This window comes from Dendrobates tinctorius, unplaced genomic scaffold (assembly GCF_039654945.1).
Source record: "Dendrobates tinctorius isolate UK_male_01 unplaced genomic scaffold, ASM3965494v1 ptg000230l, whole genome shotgun sequence".
Lineage (NCBI taxonomy): Eukaryota > Metazoa > Chordata > Amphibia > Anura > Dendrobatidae > Dendrobates > Dendrobates tinctorius.
Genome location: NW_027361897.1, coordinates 12,263,228 through 12,286,557, shown reverse-complemented (window position 1 = coordinate 12,286,557; position 23,330 = coordinate 12,263,228). Strand labels below are relative to the sequence as shown.

At 41.5% G+C, this 23,330-nt stretch overlaps 1 protein-coding gene across 3 annotated transcripts in view; it reads left to right on the top strand.

Moving 5' to 3' along the window:
• The window catches only part of PDE6C (phosphodiesterase 6C), a 119,560-nt gene that overhangs the window by 84,892 nt on the left and 11,338 nt on the right, over nucleotides 1-23,330 (top strand). For all 3 annotated transcript variants that reach the window (XM_073555832.1, XM_073555833.1, XM_073555834.1), the window contains 5 exons: nucleotides 4,627-4,734; nucleotides 6,213-6,276; nucleotides 8,817-8,891; nucleotides 9,433-9,516; nucleotides 15,224-15,380. In XM_073555832.1, the coding sequence (XP_073411933.1) occupies nucleotides 4,627-4,734; nucleotides 6,213-6,276; nucleotides 8,817-8,891; nucleotides 9,433-9,516; nucleotides 15,224-15,380 (488 nt within the window). The remainder of the gene's footprint in view (nucleotides 1-4,626; nucleotides 4,735-6,212; nucleotides 6,277-8,816; nucleotides 8,892-9,432; nucleotides 9,517-15,223; nucleotides 15,381-23,330) is intronic.

Here is a 23,330-nt window from a genome sequence, read left to right as displayed (position 1 = left end):
CAGCTGCAACAGGGTCCAACGGATCAGGGGACCACCGACACCAGCAGTAACTTTAACTGGATATGCGTCCTTGGATGTACATCCAGCTGAAGTGTATTGCACCACACAGACCCACCAGGTGTGCATTATTCTTTATGGATGACTATGAGGTGAATTATTCTATATGGATGACTATTAGGGTGCATTATATTTTATGGATGACTATAGGGTGCATTATTCTTTATGGATGACTATGGAGGTGCATTATACTTTATGAATGACTATAAGGTGCATTATACTATATGGATGACTATCGACTGTCCATTATACTATATGGATGACTATAGGGTGCATTATACTGTATGGATGACTATGTGGTACGTTATACTTTATGGATAACTATTGGGTGCATTATTCTTTATGGATGACTATGGAGGTGCATTATACTTTATGGATGTCTATGGGGTACATTATACTTTACGGAGCTGTGAATTATACTATATAGAGGACTATGGACTATGCATTATTTTATATTAAGGATATGGGCTGTGTATTATACTAATATGTTCACTGTGGGCTGTGCATTATACTACAGGGATGACTAGGGCCTGTCTAGTATATTATATGAAGGACTATGAGATGCATTATACAGGGTGGGCCATTTATATAGATATACCTAAAAAATATGGGAATGATTGGTGATATCAACTTCCTGTTTGTGGCACATTAGTATATGGGAGGGAGGAAACTTTTCAGGATGAGTGGTGACCATGGTGGCCATTTTGAAGTTGGCCATTTTGAATTCAACTTTATTTTTTCCAACGGGAAGAGGGTCTTGTGACACATCAAACTTATTGAGAATTTCACAAGAAAAACAATAGTGTGGTGTTCTTGGTTTTAACGTACCTTTATTCTTTCATGAGTTATTTACAAGTTTATGACCACTTATAAAATGTGTTCAAAGTGCTGCCCATTGTGTTGGATTGTCAATGCAACCCTCTTCTCCCACTCTTGACACACTGATGGCAACACCACAGAAGAAATGCTAGCACAGGCTTCCAGTATCCGTTGTTTCAGATGCTGCATATCTTGTATCTTCACAGCATAGACAATTGCCTTCAGATGACCCCAAAGATAAACGTCTAAGGGGGTCAGATCGGGAGAAATTGGTGGCCATTCAACTGGCCCACGAAGACCAATCCACTTTCCAGGAAACTGTTCATGTAGGAATGCTCAGACCTGACACTCATAATTGATGGTATAGTGTGGTATACGGGATACAAAGATAGTGGGGCCATTTTTCCTCAAAGGAAACCTCAATGCCACTGGATATCTGAAATTGCTAAATGATGACGTGTTGCCCTCTTTATACACTGAAGATGGCACGTTCCCTGAGTTTTTCCAGCAAGATGGTGCACCACCACATTATGGGTGTCAGGTCCGAGCATTCCTACAAGGAATCTGACCCCCTTAGACTAGCTATTCTTTGTCGGTGTTGCTATCAGTGTGTCAAGAGTGGGAGAAGAGAGTTGCACTGACAATCCAACACAATGGGCAGCACTTTGAATACATTTTATAAACTTGTAAATAACTCATGAAATAATAAAGTTACGTTAAAACCAAGCACAGCATTGTTTTTCTTGTGAAATTCTCAATAAGGTTGATGTGTCACATGATCCTCATCCCATTGGAAATAATAAAGTTGGATCCAAAATGGCTGACTTAAAATGGCCGCCATGGTCACCACCCATCTTGAAAAGTTTCCCCCCCTCCCATATACTAATGTGACACAAACAGGAAGTTGATATCACCAACCATTCCCATTTTATTTAGGTGTATCCATATAAATGGCCAACCCTGTACTAAATAGAGGACTATGGGGGTGCATTATACTTCTTCTATGGAGCCCCATGACTTGTTTTTGTTTTGATTTTTTTTTCCTATAAATTAAAAACATTACATGTTTTTTATACATTAAAGAAAAGTGACAGAACATGGCCAATGTACCAATATGGGTGATATATACCAGGGTGGGGTCAGGATAAGGGACATATATACCAGGATGGAGAGCTGGTAAAATATATATATATATATATATATATATATATATATATATACACACACAGTGTATATATCTATTTATATAATTTCCTTGTAATGTTTTCATTTCCTGGTCTGTCCAGATATCACCATATCCCTGAATTCCAAGTGGAGGAAGTTCACCAACCGCCATATTGGGACACCCAAGTGATGGGTGTCTCAATATGGAAACTGCTGCTAGTACCAACCTATTGCGCGGTACCACCAGCGGAACACCATCGCACCACACACATACACACTCTATAAGCAGTACACACCACACACACACACACTATTTGCCATATGCACTACACACCCTCACGCAGCCTCTTGTGCAGTACCACCAGCGGAACACCGTTGCACTGCACCTGCGCAAATTCAGCGCAGGCGCAGTGAATCGTTCGGCTGATCCTGGCGGCAGATGCGCGACGTGTCTACAGGCAGAGAAAGCCAGTCACATTAAAGGAGTTTTCCCACGAACGAAAGTACATTTTAAAAATTGTCTGTGTCTGACCGTGCATGGAGCATACCACATCTCCTGGGAAGGGGAGGAAGCAAAAGACAATACTGACATTACAGCAGGGGATCACAGAGGATTCATTTTGCGAGGTAAAATATTTCACTGACTGTTTTTAAACAATATTTTACCTCATAAAATGTATCCTCTGCGATCAAAGACTGCCCCCTGTGACATTACCGCCCTCCCGATGCGATGGCATCAGGCTTCCATCTAGTATATATATCTATTTATAAATTATATACAGTATTTATAAACTCATTATTTAGAGTCATTACAGAGTGATATATTTCAAGTGTTTATTTCTGTTATTGTTGATGATTATGGCTTACAGCCAATGAAAACCCAAAAGTCATTATCTCAGTAAATTAGAATACTTTATAACAAAAACTTGAAAAAATGATTTTAAAATCCAAAATGTTGGCCTACTGAAATGTATGTTCTGTAAATGCACTCAATACTTGGTGGGGGCTCTTTTTGCATCAATTACTACATCAATACGGCGTGGCATGGAAGCGATCAGTCTGTGGCACTGCTGAGGTGTTATGGAAGCCCAGGTTGCTTTGATAGCAGCCTTCAGCTCGTCTGCATTGTGGGGGCTGGTGTCTCTCATCTCCCTCTTGACAATACCCAATAGATTCTCTATGGGGTTAAGGTCAAGCGAGTTTGTTGGCCAATCAAGCACAGTGATACTGTTGTTTTTTACCCAGGTATTGGTACTTTTGGCAGTGTGAACAGGTGCCAAGTCCTGCTGAATAATTACATTTCCATCTCTAAAACGCTTGTCGGCAGAGGGAAGCATGAAGTGCTCTAAAATTTCCTGGTAGACGGCTGCGCTGACTTTGGTCTTGATAAAACACAGTGGACCTACACCAGCAGATGACATGGCTCCCCAAACCATCACTGATTGTGGAAACTTCACACTAGACCTCAAGCAGCTTGGATTGTGTGCCTCTCCACTCTTCCTCCAGACTCTGGGACCTTGATTTCCAATGTCTTGTGTGACGTATCCACAATCAGTGATGAGGCAGCCATGTCACCTGCTCATGTAGGTCTATTATGTACTGTGCTTATACTCCTTGCCGGTAGGCAAAATACTAATCAGGCAACACAAGGTGAGAGTAAAACTGTGTGGCAATACTTTATTGAACCACCAAGAAACTATAACAAATAGTACAGTCCCAGCAAGTACATACAGTAAGACGGTGCAAATTACAGAGTCTCACCCTTCTGCTCGCTCACAGAGAAATAGAGCATCTGTAACTTCGAGGCTTCCAGGGCCAACTAAACCAACCAGTAGCACACTGGTTTTGGCAGGCACCCACAGAGACAGAGTAGCGGTAAACTTAGGAAGCAGACAGTCCATTGAGGTATGTGGCCAGGTGACCTGACTGTCCCAACTTGGCATTTCCAAATGTCTTTAAGGGTTAAATGATGGTCAAAGGAGCAGATCTGTATTCCTCCAGTTGGTGCCATTGTTTTTTAGTTGCTGTCCTGTATAGTCTGCTGGACACAGAGGCAGATCCCCTTTTATAGTTCATAGCTCTTATTTAGGCATTTTTTCACAGGATTGGGGGAAGGTGGGAGGAGGTCATCGCTCATTGTTCGAGTGTTCAGTTAACCTGCACATATTGTCCTGTAATATTTTCAGAACATCAAGCTGCATGAACTGATAAAATGGGTAATCAACATATTAACAAGGATTGTTCAATTAGCTTGCACCTTTGTCCCTCAAGGAAAGCAGAACAATAAGCTGTAAGGACTAATACAATAGGTAGTCAGCAACGGTCCAACAAATCAACAAACTTCAATTCAACCTACAATAATAGTCAACATTCAATCTCACATGAACAATAGCTCATGTCCCTGGGTTTTTCTGAATAATAGGTCTGGCAATATTAAGAAGAAATGAGGTGTTCTAACAATAGCCATCTACTTTTGAGATTATGACACCTGCATAGTAATATTGTGCTTGTTTCATGTGAACTTGTTATTTTTTACTTTGAGATGTTAGCTGAATATATTGACATATTCTTTCTCGCTTGGAACAGAAAAAGGACTATGTTTCAGAAGATAGTGGACGCGACGGAACAGATGCAGACCGAGGATGAAAGGATAAAATATATTATTACTGACCAAACGAAAAAGGAAATAATTATGTGAGTGATTAGAATTGTACATGAATATTGTATCTTTGATGTCAGATTATTTGGGGCCATGGATCGACAACAAAATGAAAGATTTAGTAGACCAAATCACCAACTGAAAATCAAAGATATTGTCAGATTACATTACAGTTGTTGCAGATCTAGGGGCATTTATGCTTAATACTTCTTCATCGTTATTCCACCAAGAGCACCACACGCTTCACTTTAGGGGTCCCATTCTACCAAGAGAACTGCACATTTTACTACAGGGGTCCCATTCTACCAAGAGGCCTACGCATTTCAGTAGGGGTCCCATTCTACTAAGAGGACAGCACACCTCACCTCACTATAGAGGTCCCATTCTACCAATAGCAGAACACATTTCACTATAGGGGTCCCTTTCTACCAAGAGGACCACACACTTCACTATAGGGGTACTTGGTGTATGAAAAATATGTCCTTCCAAAAAGAAAAATAAGCCCAATACTTTTTGACCTTACAAGCAAGGTTCAAGCACTCGTTATTTACCCTCAATAGAAACAAGCTCAGTGCCCTAACACATATCTAGGCTGACAACCAGACTTCCTTTAGGGCTTGATAACTGAGTGGCTCACCAAGAAGAGGGGTCTTGGATAGTCTGCTTAACAGAAGGCTGTGGCAAATATAGAAGCGTTTGCCATCAAATGTAAAGTGCTTGTACCTTTATTTTGGATTCAACTTGTACTAATCAGGCTTTCAAACTACTAACCCATGACCTGGATCCGGTGTAAGCTGGTCCACTGTGGGAAGGGTGTGTCACTGCTAATGTCCCCGGGTGCTCCAGACCCCAAGGATTCATGTCCCTTCAATGTCTATGACCTTTTGATAGTTGTTAAGAATAGATATTACACTCCATCTAAAACAGACCATCCACATCAGAAAGCTCATTCGGCAAACAGCTTTTGCTCTAAATCCCCAAGACACCTACACTCTCAGATTAACGAAGTGTGCACGTCTTTGGTATAGTGAGGGGCCAGTACACTGATGACAGACTATGGCGGTGGCAACTTACGGTCAAGGAGAGAAAATGATCAGGTGATTGAATTCAAAACTTCTGACCCTTCCTTCTGGTAGGAAACCACCATATACATAAGACGATTGGCTGGTTGGCCTTGACAGTTGTTAAGATTGGTATGGGACCAACGACATCAATGGACTGGGTCTTCCGAATCGATTTGCACCAACTCTAGTAGGAGTTAAAGCAGCTAGTAGGGGCTACCACACATACTGTATCTAGTAAATTACTGTTTATGATAGTCTTCATTTAGCAGAACAGAGTCATCTGAAATGGGTAAAGATCCAAGTTCTTTTTTTCAAGTTGGAAGTACTACATCAAACTTTCTTTTTTTTTTTAGTAAATAAGTCCCAGATGCATTTATGCATATTTGTATCAGTCACATCGCTGGCTTTTAGGTTTATTTTGCTTACAAAATGTGACTATGTCTCTACAGGGCTATGATGATGACAGGATGTGACTTGTCTGCCATTACAAAGCCCTGGGAAGTACAAAGTCAAGTAAGTATCTAAAAAAAAAAAAAAAAGACCACAACATTGCTGATTGATTTGCTCTCTGTTTTGCGGTTAAAGGGAATCTGTCACCCCTTTTTTTTTAGATATCATATAATGATATCATTCAATTGTGTGTCACATAAGGATGCTCTTAGTACTTTTGCTTCCCCCTGACCCCGCACCTTTCATGCATAAATACCTTTTTACATCGGTTCAGATGTATGTAAACTGCCGCTGTCCGGTCCACTGGGTGGGGCTTATTCACCTGCTCCCCCCCTCCCTGTCTTGCTCTACACCATAAGAAATGCGTAGAGCAAGACAGGGGGGGGAGCAGGTGAATAAGCCCCGCCCAGTGGACCGGACAGCGGCAGTTTACATACATCTGAACCGATGTAAAAAGGTATTTATGCATGAAAGGTGCGGGGTCAGGGGGAAGCAAAAGTACTAAGAGAATCCTTATGTGACACACAATTGAATGATATCATTATATGATATCTCAAAAAAGGGGTGACAGATTCCCTTTAAATTTGTAACGTAATTGACTGTTTCTACTCTTTTTAGCTCAATTACTCTAACTAATAATATAAGACTTACTGATTTGACTTCCACTTCAAAAGAGTTTCTTTGTTAAAGGCAAACCCCCCCCCTGTAACAAAACAAAAATTAAATTCTTTGAAACTCACGCTGTTCAAAATGTGAAAAACATCCATGGTCCAGATGCTACACAGACACTGCTTAGAAGGGTTTATTGTTATGCTAAATGTGAACCAAAAGCTAAAAAAAATAGTAGAAAGGTAGGCACTTTTCTACCAAGATTTTGAAGATGTTTTTCCAGAATTTTAAAATCAAGTTGGATCTATCTGACCATAAAAAAAGTAATTTTTGTCACATTTTTAGTTAAGTTTATTTCCTTTGATATTGCCAATATTCTCAAATTTTTCAGGGGACTGTGTTTGAACGACAGAGGGCACTGAGTGAAAACTATGATGATGATTTTTCTGTATTCCTCCTGGGGAATTCATCATAATTCGTAATCTCTCACAGTCCATGTGAAAGTGGATTGTTCATCTGCTCCACAGCAGTCACATTAGTGGCCTCTAAAATTGCCCTTACATCTCAGGTGTCAGACCAATGTTTGTTTAGCTTATGCCATCTTTTCCTGATTCATAAGCCCCCGTCACACACAGCGAGATCGCTAGCGAGATCGCTGCTGAGTCTCAAGTTTTTTGACGCACCAGCGATCTCACCAGCGAGATCGCGGTGTGCGACACTTATCAGTCACCGACCCCCCTGCCGGTTATCGCTGATCGTCCTTGAATGGCCAGGACATTTTTTTGATCGTTGGTCTCCCACTGGCCAGCACGCATTGCTGCGTGTGGCAGGCGGGAGACCAGCAATCAGCGAGCTGGAGGCCAAGGTAAACATTGGGTTTCTATGCGCCGCACGGCGCTTAGAAACCCGATGTGTATGTTAGATACCAGCGCGTTGGTGCAGGGAGCTGGTAAACAGCGGCTTTCTAAGCACCGCGCATAGAAACCCGATGTGTACCTTGGTTACCAGCTCCCTGCACCAGTGCGCTGGTATCTTAACGTACACTGCGGGTAACTAAGCGACGTGCGTCGCTTGTTACCCGCGTGTTGCTGTCCTGATCGCTGGTGAAGCTGCCTGTTTGGCAGCTCACTAGCGATCATGCAGTGACACACCAGCGATCCTGACAAGTTCATATCGTTGTCGGGATCGCTGGTGAGTCGCTATGTGTGACGGGGCCCTTAGATTGGCCAGAGACAAAGGGAAGAGGAGAGTAAACTGCTGACAGAAAACTTCGTTGAGTGTTTTCCTGGAAGTAGAAGCCCAATCCTTCCTCCATAACCTGTGACAGGAGAATTGGAGGTTACACATTAGATGGTCGGTGGGGTCAGTTAATATTAATGAATGGGACTTCAAGCTTCTAGGCAACTTGGGTACAAGGTGACCTGCTGTACAAAACAATTTACACAAAAATACTTACTGCAATTTTTTGATTAATGACATTTGTGAGAGCAGGATTTATACTTCTCTATCCTGACTTTATTTTGGATATTCTCATCTGCTTTCCAAGATGGAGTTTGAGCCAGTACGTGTGTTTTGTGATACGGGGCTCCTTAGGAATGTCTTTGTCTAACAGACTTAGAGAAAACATAGGAGAGTGAGAGAAAGGAACCTAAGGAGTACACTAGACTCTTCAGCTGGGTGTAGACATAATTAAATTTAGCCAATGAGATGTATGTATGCTAATGCCAGCCCATATTTAGAGATAAGAAGAGCCAATTATATTGTTACCATGTTCGACTATTAAATACGGAACCTATAAAACCTTGACCAAGGCATGTAATAAAGAGAGCTCTGCTTTGATGCTCAGTGTATCAGTGGGGCTCTTCCGTGCACATATTTGAATTTTACAATTTAATTTGGAAAAAGGCACAATGTCTCAGAACGTCCCACATTATGTGGCAACAAAATCGCATTTTAATCATGTAGTGAATGATAGTGGATTTATTTGTATCTAGGTTGCCCTTATGGTTGCTAATGAATTCTGGGAACAAGGTGACCTGGAGAGAACGGTTCTTCAGCAGCAGCCTATCGTAAGATGAATTACTACTGTAATCCTATTATGTGGTCACTGGGTTTTAAATGTTATTGCTTATACTTTCCACGTTATTTGATATTACACACTTCTGTAGTACTGTACATGGATTTTATTTTCCTTCCTTATTTTACAACTGCTTTCATGACTTTTTAGTTTATTTTTCATTTATCTAATTGCGGTCTTTATTAAGCGTAATCTCAAAATGTACCAAATTTACCGCTGTAGCTCAGGATGTATGATCACTTTTGAGCACTGTTACACTGACTTATTTTTGTATTAAAATTTTAGCCGTTATGGGGTTTACACCATCACATGTAAAGTTAGGGTTCTTTCTTGTTGAGCCGCACTCTCTTATTATATAAGGAGCAGAAAGTGTCTAAGACACATAATAAATTTGGTACAAGACATGCACAACATTTTTTAGCACATTCAGTGAATCTCCCCCCATAGCATCACAGTATATTAGGATGTTTCCTAGTAGTATGGAATGTATGTTTTAATGTTTAACTACAGAATTGATATTTTTGTTCTTATAGCCAATGATGGACAGAAACAAAGCGGAGGAGCTGCCGAAACTTCAAGTTGGTTTCATTGACTTTGTATGTACATTTGTGTATAAGGTAAGTAATCCACAGAACGGGTTTAGGCTGGATTCAACGGACGTGTGAAATCGGTCTAAATTGATGGAAATCTTTCTGAAAATAACCTGAGACTATAGATCGTGAATGATGGTAGCGTAACGTGGCGCGGGGAGGTAGCCGTGAGCGAGGTACTCATCTCTTGCGTCCGGCATGTTACATGAAGGTGGGGGTCCTGGCTGAGTTTGTGGACTTGTGCTGTGAGGGCGCTATGCCCATGCAGGCGGCATGTAACCAATGACACTGGTTTGCTAGGACCAGAAGTTAACCAGTTCATGAAAGGAGACTACCAGTTCTTAACAAACGAAGCTGTACTAAACAGCCACTGCATGGAAACTTTGTACACAGGAGAGCGGGAACATAACTTCTCTGATGTTTCTTCAATAGTACAGAGCATCTCGATACACACTCTCGTTCCTTCCTTGGTCTCTCACATTCCTGCCTCCAATGGTCTCATTTCCTTCATCACCACCCAGCTTAACACCACAGTACAGTCCGTGAAAGTCATTTCCATTTCCTGTGGTTCCACATCTGATTCTCCTTGTAGAGATGGTTTGCCAATATGACCGGACTCAGCTTCAAGCTCTCTGACACTTAGGGAACTCCCACTTGGGGCACTCACTTTGTCTCATATTGTATTCCAACCTGGCCCATTAACTTTAAGAGCTAGAAGCTACTTGGAGCCGTGCTGATAGGCATACCTTCACCAAACCCATCTCACTTGTTTACTCTGCTCTTTGTTCATTCCTCTGTGCTGGCACTGTCCTCTCTACGTCTCTGTAACTTTCTCTCTATCTTGGTCTGTTCCTCAGGATCACTCTCTCTGTCCCGATCTCCTTTCTTTCTGACCACAGAACACCCTTTGCATGCAGCCTTGCTGAGCACTCAGACTAAATGTCTGTTCTAGCAAGCTAGGCCCTGTCTGACTCCCTATCAGGAATTCCTTTTTGATCCTGCTATATAGTCCCTCCTCTCGGCTAGACCCAACACTTAACTATCTTACCCTACTCACTGTCTGTTGCTGCGCAGAACTTAGCTTCCTCACAGTACAGTGCAAGACATTACAATAAACCACATCACAATTCACATTACACATCACTCTCTCAATAATGCATGACATTATACACTTTACATTGTACACAGCACTGTTGTCTTCAAGGGGGAACAGGGCAATATCTCCACCTCTTTACAGTAGCTCAGTGAATAGAATTGTTATCCTGCAGTATCCTGGTAACCTACATACATGAGGGAGCTTGTGGAGTGCCCGACGCGTGTCGCCACCGCAAGGTGGCTTCGTCAGGGGCACACGCGTCGGGCACTCCACAAGCTCCCTCATGTATGCAGGTTACCAGGATAGTGCGGGCAGGAGTACATTGCATCTCTCTATTTCTAGGTGATGTGGGGTATGGTCTCCATTTATCTACGATTTCTCTTAGCCTGTCTTTAATTTCTTTCCGCACTGTCGCTGTATTGCTGGATATGGCTAGTATTCATTAGAACCACGGTTTATTTATTGTTATGGACAAAACTCCATGGTATTTCCCTATACTGTGTATATCTCAATTAGCTCATTGGTCACTTTTCAGGGCATTTTTTGCAAATTGTGTGTTATCGATTTCATTGCTCACTATTTGTTCTGTGAATATCTCAGATGCCTTTGTACACCGCCATAGTATCTTGATGTACTACCTTTACGGGCAAATAGTTATTTTCACTGTTGCTATAGATACTTTGATCTTTAAACCCTCATTAGTGTACCATATGAATTTATAATCTGTGTCCATTACCTATTATTGGTTTACATACTATATTAAACTGTTTAGCCTTTCTCTTATGTGGGGGATGTTCTTGTAGGCACTATTATGAGCCTTGTGTATGCCTTGTCATGTTTTATGACTTTTAAGTGTTTTTATATGGTGATGTTTATGGTTGTCCAATAAAATTTCTAATATTTTCTGGTGATCCCTGCTTTCTTTGGTCAGTAGCTTTTCTACTTTTTTTCAGTGCATGCTCTTACTGACTGCAGGAGGATACCTAAATTCTATTTGGTAGTGTCCTCCTTGGTTTCATTATTACAGGATTCACAAGTCTGCAGTCACATACACTGTGTTCCAAATTATTATGCAAAAAATATTTCCTCATATTTTCTCTAAATTACCTATATGAATTGCAGTCATTGTTATTTTTCAGTCATCTAATATTCTAGTATAATTGCAATGTTTTTGAACAAACTGCCTATGAAAAAAATAAGAAACACTCAAAATGCATGTTCCAAATTATTATGCACAGCAGAGTTTTCAACTTTTTATTTTGAACAAAAAATGGTCAATTGTGAAATTATAAGCATTATCAGCTTATTACAAAATGAAATCAAACAGTTTTCAAGTCAAAACTTTATTGTAGGTGATGTTACATTTGCACATAGGACCCCTTGTTCGAAAGAAGCTTCTGAACTCTCTCGTCCATTGAATTTGTCAGTTTTTGGATGGTTTGTGCTTCAATTGTTTTGCATGTGGACAGAATACCCTCCCAGAGCTGTTGCTTAGATGTGAACTGCCTCCCATCATAGACACTCCTTTTGATGATGCTCCAGAGGTTCTCAATGGGGTTGAGGTCAGGGGAAGATGGTGGCCACACCATAAGTTTGTCCTCTTTTATGCCCATAGCAGCCAGAGATGCAGATGTGTTATTTGCAGCATGAGACGGTGCATTATCATGCATGAAAATGATCTTGCTGCGGAAAGCACGGTTCTTACTCTTGAACCATGGCAGGAAGTGCTGTTTTAGAAACTCCACATAGATTATGGAGTTCATCTTTACCCCTTCAGGATCCTAAAGGGGCCGACAATCTCTCTCCCCATGATTCCAGCCCAAAACATTACTCCACCTCCTCCTTGTTAGCGCCTTAGCCGTGTTTTCATGGGGTGTCCATCAACCAGCCATCCTCCACTCCATCCATCTGGACCATCGAGCGTTGCACGGCCCTCATCGGTGAACAAAACAGTTTGGAAGTCAGTCTTCATGTATTGTTTGGCCCACTGGAGCTTATGTGCAGTGGATAGAGGTAGTCGACAGGATGGCTTACGCACAGCTGCAAACCTCTGAAGGACCCTGCATCTTGTTGTTCTGAGGACGTTGGAGGCACCAACAGCTTCAAAAACTTGTCTGCAGCTATGACAAGGCATTTTTGCAGCTGCTCTTTTAACCTGATGCAATTGCCTGTTGGAAAGAGTCCTCAATTTTTCCTTGTCAGCACGCACACGTGTGTGCTGGGAATCAGCTACATACTTCTTGATTGTGCGATGATCACGGTGAAGTGTCTTGGCAATGTTGATTGTAGTCATGCCTTGACCTAAATACTCCACAATTTGTTGCTTCTCAGCAGCCGACACATCCTTTTTCTTTCCCATTTTGGCAAAAAATGTAGGCTGCTTAATAATGTGGAACAGCCTTCTTAAGTAGTCTTGCCTTTATTTGGACACACCTGCCAAACTAATTTGCACAGGTATCTGCAATTGCTTTCAGAGATATAAAGAGCCCTGACACACATCACCATCAATGAGTTTAAATGACAAACAAAAAAATTCTAACCTTATCACTCCTAAACTCTTTTTGCATAATAATTTGGAACACAGTTTAGAGTGACTGCAGACTTGTACTCCAAGGCTGGACAAACCCTTTAACTGAAAATAGGAAGACTAATTTTTCGATTATTGCATCCAATTCTGTAAAACCTCAAGTATGCTTCCGATAAAACCGTTTCTTATTTGCTTTTCTCAACAGCGTACAAATAAGCCCAGCCTCAGCTTTCAGCATTATTGCCTCCTTTTTTAGTCCTTAAGACATTTTTGTATATAGTCTATATATTACCCAGTTCAGTGCCGTTTTACTTCTCTTCTACATTTACTTTTTAGAACTGTCAGTAATATTTAGTCTATAGCTCCTCAGCAGTAACTGTATAGCCATGCGCCCCTCTCCCTCCCAATAGTCAATGCCATGTTCTGCTCTCACTTTCAGCAGCCACAGCTGTGTTGCCGCCTCACTTCCTGGAGTCTATTGCCACCCGGTAGCAATCACACCATTCCCTTGCATGCCTCAGTATAGCTGAGGACCGTTTTAACTAACTCTAGTGTATGTCCAATCCATCAATATACATAGAAGAACCTCCTGTGCCCTTTATCAGTAGTTGCAACAGTTCCTTCATCTACCTCAACCAGTAGTCAGTTTCCCCAGTAGTCACAGTGCTCCACCGCCTCCAGCGGTCACAGCAATAATGACCTGTCTTCAGCCAGTAGTCAAAGCAGAGACTTCCCCTATTACTCACAGCTGTGAGTCTCATCTTCCTCTAGTAATGTGAGCTGGGCTTCACCCAATAGTCACAACAGCGCCCACTGCAGCGATTGCCCCTTTCTCAAGTATCCACTGCATCCCCTTTGTCATTGCCCCCGGTCTTAGCAGAGCTCCTCTTCACCAAGTCCTAATGCATGACCCATCAGAGCTAGTAGTCCCTCTCTTTTCTGCGAGCAATGTAAATGGAGAATACAGTATGCCAGCGAGAGCACCCATGGGGGCTCTGATTTTCCCTGTCTTATCTCTCCCATAACCCAAATTGGTTCTGCTTGAAAAGGCAGCATTTCATCTAAGAACTAAATATTAGGATTGTAATGTAAATACATTTTCCAAATGGATATAATAGGCCCCAAAGATAAATCTCCCTATATATGATGTCTTACACCCTATGCAAGGTGAAGAATTTGGCCAAGAACAAAATGTATTTTTACCCAACATACATGAATTTCACTTTAATAAACCTTATACCATGAAGTTGAAACTTACCTGGCTTCATGTCGATATTTTTTCATGTGTAACCTGATAAAGTATTTTTATTCTGCACGTCTACAGCTCTGCTCACATTTGGGTCTGGTCATTCATTCATAACAGAATCCATAAATTTGTTCAGGATTTCTTGTAGAAGACATATTGGTGCCCGTCAGACCCCAATAACTTATGATTGGGTGCCATCTTTGGCTGGTGGCCGGATACAGTCAAATCCTTTTGACCAAGGGGTCAAAATTTTTTGTTCAACTGCAGACAGGGCAGAAGGGGGGAGGCTCCTGCTGCAGCCAGTATCTTACAGCATGTGACATATGATAGGAGGAACATGGCTGATCTTCTGAATCACACTGAGATTTCTTTATACATTTCTCGGCTCTTCTAGCATGAGAAGAAAAACTACGATCAATGGAAATGAGCATTGAAAGGAGGAAATGCTGTGGTATTTTTTTATTTTTTGTGCATTTTCTGTATTTAGAGTCCCTTTAAACTCGCCATAAGGGATACATTATCGGGAACCTACACTACACCAGGAGTAAAGCACTGGTTTAGCCATTCCCTACAGAAAGGAAACATAGCTGGCCTGCACATAGATTAATATGATGCACAATTTACATTCTCTTTTGCGAGATATTAAGAACTTCTGATGGAAGCTTCCGTGTATCCCATACATTTTGGGTGAAAAATATGGTAATCTACGGGCAAAGACTTCTTTGTGTCCACTTCTAATTTTATAGTAAACTGATAAAAAGTAATGGGAACACAGACCTCCCTAATAGGATATGGATGGTGTATTATAATGCTTACCTTATGTGACTTGTGCTGCTAATTCTGCATGTTTCATTACCGCTTTCAGGAATTTTCACGGTTTCATAAAGAAATTACACCCATGTTTGACGGACTTCAATATAACAGAGTTCAATGGAAATCACAAGCTGATGTCTATGATGAAAAGGTGAAGGCTTTAGAAGAACAGAAGAAGCTACAGGAAAATGATGTCGGAGCTAAGAAAGGTAACTAGTGTCTAATATGAGACGTTGATGCGTCAAGACAATGTCCAACAACATTCTCTAGTACCATAAGCAAAGATCATTTCTTCACCAATGTTTCTTGAAACAATTTCTGGCACATTCTAGCTGGTATTTTTCATGCTTTGTCATTTTCTATACACTAATTTGGAGTCAGTGTTGCCTCTTTATTAGCATTCTGCCAGCACACTAGGAGCTGTAACTAATTTTTTTCCCTCTCACTTCCCGAGATGCATTGCGTCTACTATTGTCCAATATCTTGCCTGCCCTGAACTGAACGTGCACCTTTCTGTTAAGCCTGTGATCAGGCAGGTGTACTATAATGAGAATGTGCATTAGTTTACAGCTTCCACAAGCAATATAAGCTGTGCAGCGATTACCAGGTTTACATTTAAAGGGAATATCCAGGACAATATTTTTTTTTACTATGAACCAAAAACTAACAGGCAGGTAGATGCTAACTACCTGCCTGTTCTATCCAACTCAGAGCAGTCACTGACCTCTCCTGCCGGCGATTCAGCTGCTCCACATCAACAGAGCAGCACTTCTTCTGGACTGCTCTACTGATGGGGCTAGACTGTCAATTACATGCTAATTGATAGCTGACTCCCCGCAGTTAGACAACAGGGAGGCGGCTGTCAACAGAGCAGAGGAGCCCCCTCTCTGACAATGTGATGTCAATGGAAGCTGCAGAATCACTGGCAGGAATGGTCTCTGATCGCACAGAGCCAGTGGAGATAGGCACCAGGCACAACAAGCAGGTAGTTAGTAACAAACTGCATTAAACTGTTTACGCCTGTTGGCCTGTCCTTAAAGGGATTGTCCATTGTTCAGACAATGCTTCCTCCATCACTATATTCCACCATGTAAAATAAAAACAGCCTGTACTCACCTTAGGTGCCTGCGGCGTTGCAGCAATGGCGGCAGCGGGTCTCGCGTAACACTGCGATGTCACAAGAACCCTGCAGCTGATCAGCAGGCACTAATGGGTTGCTTCACTCTCACTTCCTTCTGATGCAGTTGAGATCTGGAGGAAGTGAGAGCAGCAGTTTTAACTTCCTCTGGATGTCAGTTTTGTCGAAAGAAATTGAGAGTGAAGTGGGAGCCAATTGGCTGCAGGGCTCCCATGACATAACGCCATGCGATGCCCAGGTGACCCTAAGGCCTGTTTCACACATCATTTTTTGTGTTCAGTCAAAATCCGCTAAAATGGCGGATAACGGATCCGTTTCTGAACTGACCACAACGTTTGACACCGGACCGTTATTTTAAAGGAACTGCTGCCTGGGGAAAGAGAGAGCGAGAGAGAGAAATTTTCCAGCTGCCAGAGCAGAGTTTAGAGTTAAATTTCAGGCTGAGTGAAGTCTTTCGGCCATGCGCAGTGAGAAATGCGGATCCTGCCGCCCGAAAAAACGTTACATGCTCCGTTCGGGCATGTCGGCGGACGTCAAAATTTTGGCGGATCCACAAAAAAACGGATCCAACGGATGGCCATCTGCCGGTAATGCAACTCAATGGGAAAAAAACAGATCCGCCAAAAAAAATGGCGGATCCGTTTTTTTTGCAAAACGGCGGATTTTGACTGATGGACAAAAACTGATGTGTGAAACAGGCCTAAGCTGACATCACTGGAACGGCGCCGGCAATGGAGGCTAGTACGGGAGATTTTTATTTTACATGGAGGAATATATTAAATGTAAAAAGCAATAAAATAAAAACCAATTGACTTGTGACCTTACAATGCCAAGGTAACCAAAGTGAAAAACCTCACTAAAATTACGGTATTTAATATTTATTAGATATTGATATCACACCCATGATTAATCATAATAATATTGGCTAAAGAGATGACTAAGAAATTGTATATACCAATAAATGTACAACAAATACAAAATAAGGACACATCTATAAGGTTACATAAAATATATATGCCGGGAGAAAGGGTAAACATGTATAGAACTTGTCCTAGACTACCCTAATGTATGCCCCTACCGAACCACGGATGTGACAACCTAAAGAGAACAACAATGGCACCCCTGCTCAACGAAAGCTGAGTCCTAGGGAAAAGAGATAGATGACAAATGTTTATCATCAATTTATCGCTTTCTCCCTATTGGGGTGTTACTATTCATTTATGATTTCATTATATCTATGCAGTATCCTTCCTATAGGTCTTTGGTATTAACAGGGACAATCATAAGGACTGCTTAAGGCTAAGCCTTTGTTGAGTGGGGGTGCCACTGTCGCACTTCTTAGGGTGCTAACCTCCGCGGTTAGGTGGGAGTTGTGGACAACCCTTTTAATTCAGAAATTAAAATCTACACCATTGCGCCGGTTTTCTATCTGTAGAATAAACAAATGGCGGAAAGTTGAAAATAATGTACTCCTGACAATAAATCCTGCACACTTTTCTTTGCAGTTTCAAAACTGGTGCATTTATCAACAGTTTGTGCCATGATTTGCAACTATCTACTGCAGAAAACTGTTGCAAAGCCTTAGATACATTTCTTCCTTTTGTTTTACTATGGCATTCGCATCTATTTAAAACCAACTGCTTACAGGGTGGGGAAGATTGTCAAGAGGGAGCAAAGATCCCTGCTGACAACGACTGTCTATGCAGTAAACCTGCCAGGTTATGGTTTAACCAGAAAGGTGTTGAGACAATCAACCCTTGGATTGAGAAGAATGATCTGGTCTTGCATGAGGAGCTTCATTACCTCAGACGGGTAATTTGTCAGAATAGTAATAATTCAGGGTCCAGATGTGCCACCATTAGACAATTGGTTCTGCTTGGTTAGATAATGGAGAGCATGAAATCAGGTCATGGTCTAAATAACAAGTGATCTCATCAAAGGGAATCAAAGTCCAAAGTGCGGGTGATAAATTGTTTGCTCCATGTGATCAGGTGACTGATGAGAGTTAAACACTGTCGAATCTCTAACCCCACACATCAACATACTTACAAATGGTCAACACAACATTGCTTCTAGATTACGGAGGTCTTGGATGTGTCTGGCAGAAGACTGCACATTATACAGGGCAGTTAGCTTACCCATCATTTCATGAGAGTGACACGATTTTAGGGTCCCTCGCCTTCTGACCTCCATGGTTCACTCAGTCCGTGCTCGCAGCGCCCATAAATGATTATTTCCCTATAATGCAGTTTGACCCCTATAGTTTAATACTGACCCTGCACCGTCCACTAGGATCTACTTTTTCCCAGTCCCTGCCCAGTAGTGACATGGCGCCGCAGTGATCCAGTTGGGTGGCAGGAAGGAGGACACTCTGGAACTTTTATTCTCCCAGATAATTTTGTCACCCGAGTGCCAAGATCCTCCAAAGGTACCATAAAGATGCTCCAGATTCTTGAGCCCCAGGGCATCATGTCTGAGATTTATCTTCACTTTTGTATCAGTTTCAATTTTTTCAAATGCTAAAACTGTATCTAGAAGTAATACCTCCGATGTTGGTAAGCTGAGCCATTTTATAGATGACACCCGAAAAGAAGACCACTTCAATTTTTGCCTGGACCATCTGACCGAGAAATACTTTGCAAAGGGCTTTCCCAGGTGGACACTTCGGCAGTATGTTGAGAAAAAGTATAATCATTTCTTTCAGGAACTATGGGCAGCATGAAGCACAGTACAGACAGACTCTCTCAATCCAGAAAACTGCTCTACTCTGAAACACTGAGGACAAAGCAAACACAAGTCTAAAAATTAGCCAGGCCCAGGAAGAAGTCTGCTGGGCGGTCCATCCAGCTGTTCCCATGTCCGGCTCAGTTTGGATGACGGGTCTCTCCCTAAAGCAAACTGGGAGAGACTTATCAACCTAACTGTACTGGGCAGGGAAAAGCCAGAGGGGGCCAACCGGAGGACACTTCTTCCCATGCCTGGCTCCTTATCCAAAATATGCTTTCTCTGAGAGATCACAGAGTTTTCTGTAATGAGTGGGCATGTTGAGACTGCATGGGGTCCAAATCATGAGCATGAAACCAGTCATGGTTTACCTTTGAGGCCAATAAGTAGTGTGGGCCTCAATTACAGAAATGTAATGCTGTCCTTAGTCTTTTTGCAATTTTTTTTCAGCTTGGAAAAAGCACCAAACATTTCATGTGTTTTTAAAAACCTTTTTTAATCTGATGATTTTTTTATGTTTTTGAGAGAGAAGCCTAGAGTAAAACGCTGGGAAAAAAAACAAACAAGCAACCTCTTGAAAAAAACATAGAATGCTATGTTTGTAAAAATAAGCCAATGACCGAATCAGATGTATGTAGCCAGAACAGCGTGGCTCCAGGAGCTGGTCTGCAAGTGGCCACTAAACAATGTATGTAGCTGGCTGTTGTGACTTGCTACACTGTTTACATACGGCTGCTAACACTGGAGCAAGTAACAACTGACCAATGGGGGTGGCGGATGTTGGACTCCAATCAATCTGATATTAATTACATATCTGGTCATCAATATGCTAGTCCTGTACTATTAATCTTTCTACCTTAAAGAGAACCTTTCATGTCAGATAATGCCATTCACCTGAAGATATAGTGTTAATCTGCAGGCAAATAGTGTTAGAAAAGTGCCCAGCCGCCATACTGCCTGCAGAGCCGGCTGTCAGTCATAGTGCCAGGGCGTGCTTATAGCCGCAGCTCCCAATGCTGCGAGTGCGGATTGTAGCCACACCTGCATGACTGAAATCTGGCGGCTGCTGGGAGGAATGGTTTGTTTTCTCCCATGAGCCCTGCTTACATTATGGCAGCCGGGAACCTTTCTAATGATATCTATCTGCAGACTAACCCTATATCTGCAGGTAAATAGTTATTCAATGTGACTGGTCCCCTTTAAATCCAAGTTCTGTAATCTTTATGAGGAAAGTTGGATATTTTTTAAAACGGTCTAGATTTACTATGGTTAAAAAGTAGATTTAACATACCTTCTAGGGGAGATCTCACTGAAAGCACTGCTGGAATAGTGTAATAGTTGTGGGAGTCATAGTGCTAAGACTGCGGAAAGAAGGTGCACTCCGTTATAAAAGGTGCACAGATAGGATACCGCTCCTTATATTTAAGAAAATCTGGCACTCTTGAAAGAGGAATATGATTTATTTAGCAGCAGCAATCCAAAATACAGTAACGTTTTGGTCTCAGACCTTCACCAGACGGATTGCTGAGGTACAGAGGTAACAAAGTTCAGCATCACCAGAGTGAGGATAGCAGCCAAGAAAGATTGTACACACCTCATCAAATTATGGTAACCCAACTTCAATCATCACACGAAGACTAAACAGGGATAACAGAAAACCTCTATCATATAAAAGTACTAACCAACAATAGGGAGGATGATAGGGACTGGGAGGAATAAACTAAATGGGAAAAGGGACCAGGAGATAAAGGCACACGTACCAAAGCAAACTACAGAACACCACAACTCCAAACCCGTAGCTTTAGCACACAGCACAGCGTCTCCTAAGAGCAAGGAAGCAGAGCTTTCACTGGCAAGGAAGAGAGGGTCTGGCCAGGTTTTATAGGAAGAGTTCAGAAGCAGCTGAAAAGGACTGGCATGTTTCTGACCAGTAAAGGGTCGACAACGTCGACAAAAGAAATGAAATATGATGTCATTGGAATCAGTGAAACTTGGTGGGACGATACACATGATTGGAATACAAGGCTAGAAGGATACAACTTATTTGCAAGAAACAGACTTGATAAACGAGGAGGAGGTGTTGCATTGTATGTTAGAAACACGTATATCTGCACAGAGATCGAAGCTTCAGAGACTGGGAGTTCTGTGGAAACTGTTTGGGTAAGAATACAAGGACAGAACAATGGAAAGGACACCATTGTAGGCATTTACTACAGGCCGCCTGTGCAAGCTGAAGATATGGATGAACTCTTTATGCATCAAATGGCCAAGTTCTCCAAAAAATATGACATAGTTGTCATGGGAGATTTCAACTATCCAGACATTTGTTGGGAATCTCTCTCAGGCAAAACTAACAGGTCAAGGAAATTCTTATCCTCTCTTGCTGACAACTTTATCTTCCAAAAGGTAAGGGAGAAAACAAGGGGAACTGCTACCTTGGATCTAATCCTTATAAACAGGGAGGAAATGGTTGAGGAGGTAAAAGTGGCTGGGACCCTAGGAGGTAGCGACCATGCTATTTTAGAATTTTTGGATAACTAGAGGAGGAAGACCTGTGAAGACTCAGACGTCAAGGTTAGATTTCAGAAAGGCAGATTTTAAGGGATTCAGAAAGAGAATTGGAGGGATCCAATGGCTGGATATCCTTAAAGACAAAAATGTCCAGGAAGGATGGGAAATCTTGAAAAGTGAAATTCTCAAAGCACAATTGTTAACAATTCCGAAAAGAGGGAAGAATAGGAAGCATTTAAGGAAACCAAGATGGATGAACACAGAACTTAAGCACATGCTAAAAAAGAAGAAAAAAATGTTTATAAAATGGAAAGAGGGAGGCATATCTAAAGAAGAATATAATGCTGTCTGCAGAACCTGCAGGACACAAATCAGATTATCTAAAGCTGAAAATGAATTGAGGCTTGCAAGAGATGTCAAAAGCAATAATAAAGGATTTTGGGGATATGTCAAAAGTAAAAGAAAAGTCAAAGATGCTATAGGATTTTTACAGGATGAAAATGATGAAATGGTAAGACAGGATGTTGAGAAGGCCGAGCTTTTAAATTCCTATTTTGCATCTGTTTTCTCTCAGAAAGGAAATGTAACATCAACTGTTCTTCACTGTCCTATTAAGGGAATAGAAGAATCCAGGATATCTATAAACAGAAAGATAGTGAGGAAACACTTAGCTAACCTAAATGAATTCAAGTCTCCAGGTCCAGATGAATTACACCCCAGAGTACTGAAGGAGATAGCAGAAGAAATTTTTGAACCCCTCTCCATAATCTTTGAAAATTCTTGGAGAACAGGAGAAGTCCCAGAAGACTGGAGAAGAGCAAATGTTGTTCCTATCTTCAAAAAGGGGAAGAAGGTGGACCCAGGCAACTATAGGCCGGTGAGTCTGACTTCTATACCAGGAAAGATCTTTGAACAGATTATTAAACAACATGTATGTCAGTACCTGGATAAGAATGAAGTGATTAAACAGAGTCAGCATGGGTTTGTAACTAATAAGTCATGTCAGACTAACTTAATTTCCTTCTATGATGGAATCACTGATTGGGTGGATCAAGGAAATGCTGTAGATATAGTATATCTTGACTTCAGCAAAGCATTTGACAAAGTATCTCATACAATCCTTATTGAAAAAATGACTAAGTATGGAAAGGACAAGGCAACTGTTAGGTGGATTCATAACTGGCTTAGTGATCGGACCCAAAGAGTGGTCGTAAATGGCTGCACATCCAGTTGGAAGAATGTCTCAAGTGGGGTACCACAGGGCTCTGTCCTGGGCCCTGTATTGTTCAACATCTTTATCAATGATTTAGATGAAGGAATTGAGGGTAAACTGATTAAATTTGCTGATGACACAAAGCTAGGAGGGATAGCTAATACTAGAGAAGAGAGAGGATTCAAAAAGATATAAATAAACTGGAGAAGTGGGCAGCAACTAACAGAATGGTTTTTAACAGGGAAAAATGCAAAGTACTACATCTGGGCAATAAAAATGAAAAAAGGCATATACAGAATGGGAGGAATAGGGCTAAGCAACAGCACATGTGAAAAAGACTTGGGTATACTAATAGATCACAGACTGAATATGAGTCAACAGTGTGATGCAGCAGCCAAAAAGGCAAATGCAATTCTAGGATGTATTAACAGAAGCATACAGTCTAGATCACGTGAAGTCATTATTTCCCTCTACTCCTCTTTGGTCAGACCTCATCTGGAATATTGTGTCCAGTTTTGGGCACCACATTTTAAAAAAGACATCAACAAACTGGAGCAAGTTCAGAAAAGAGCG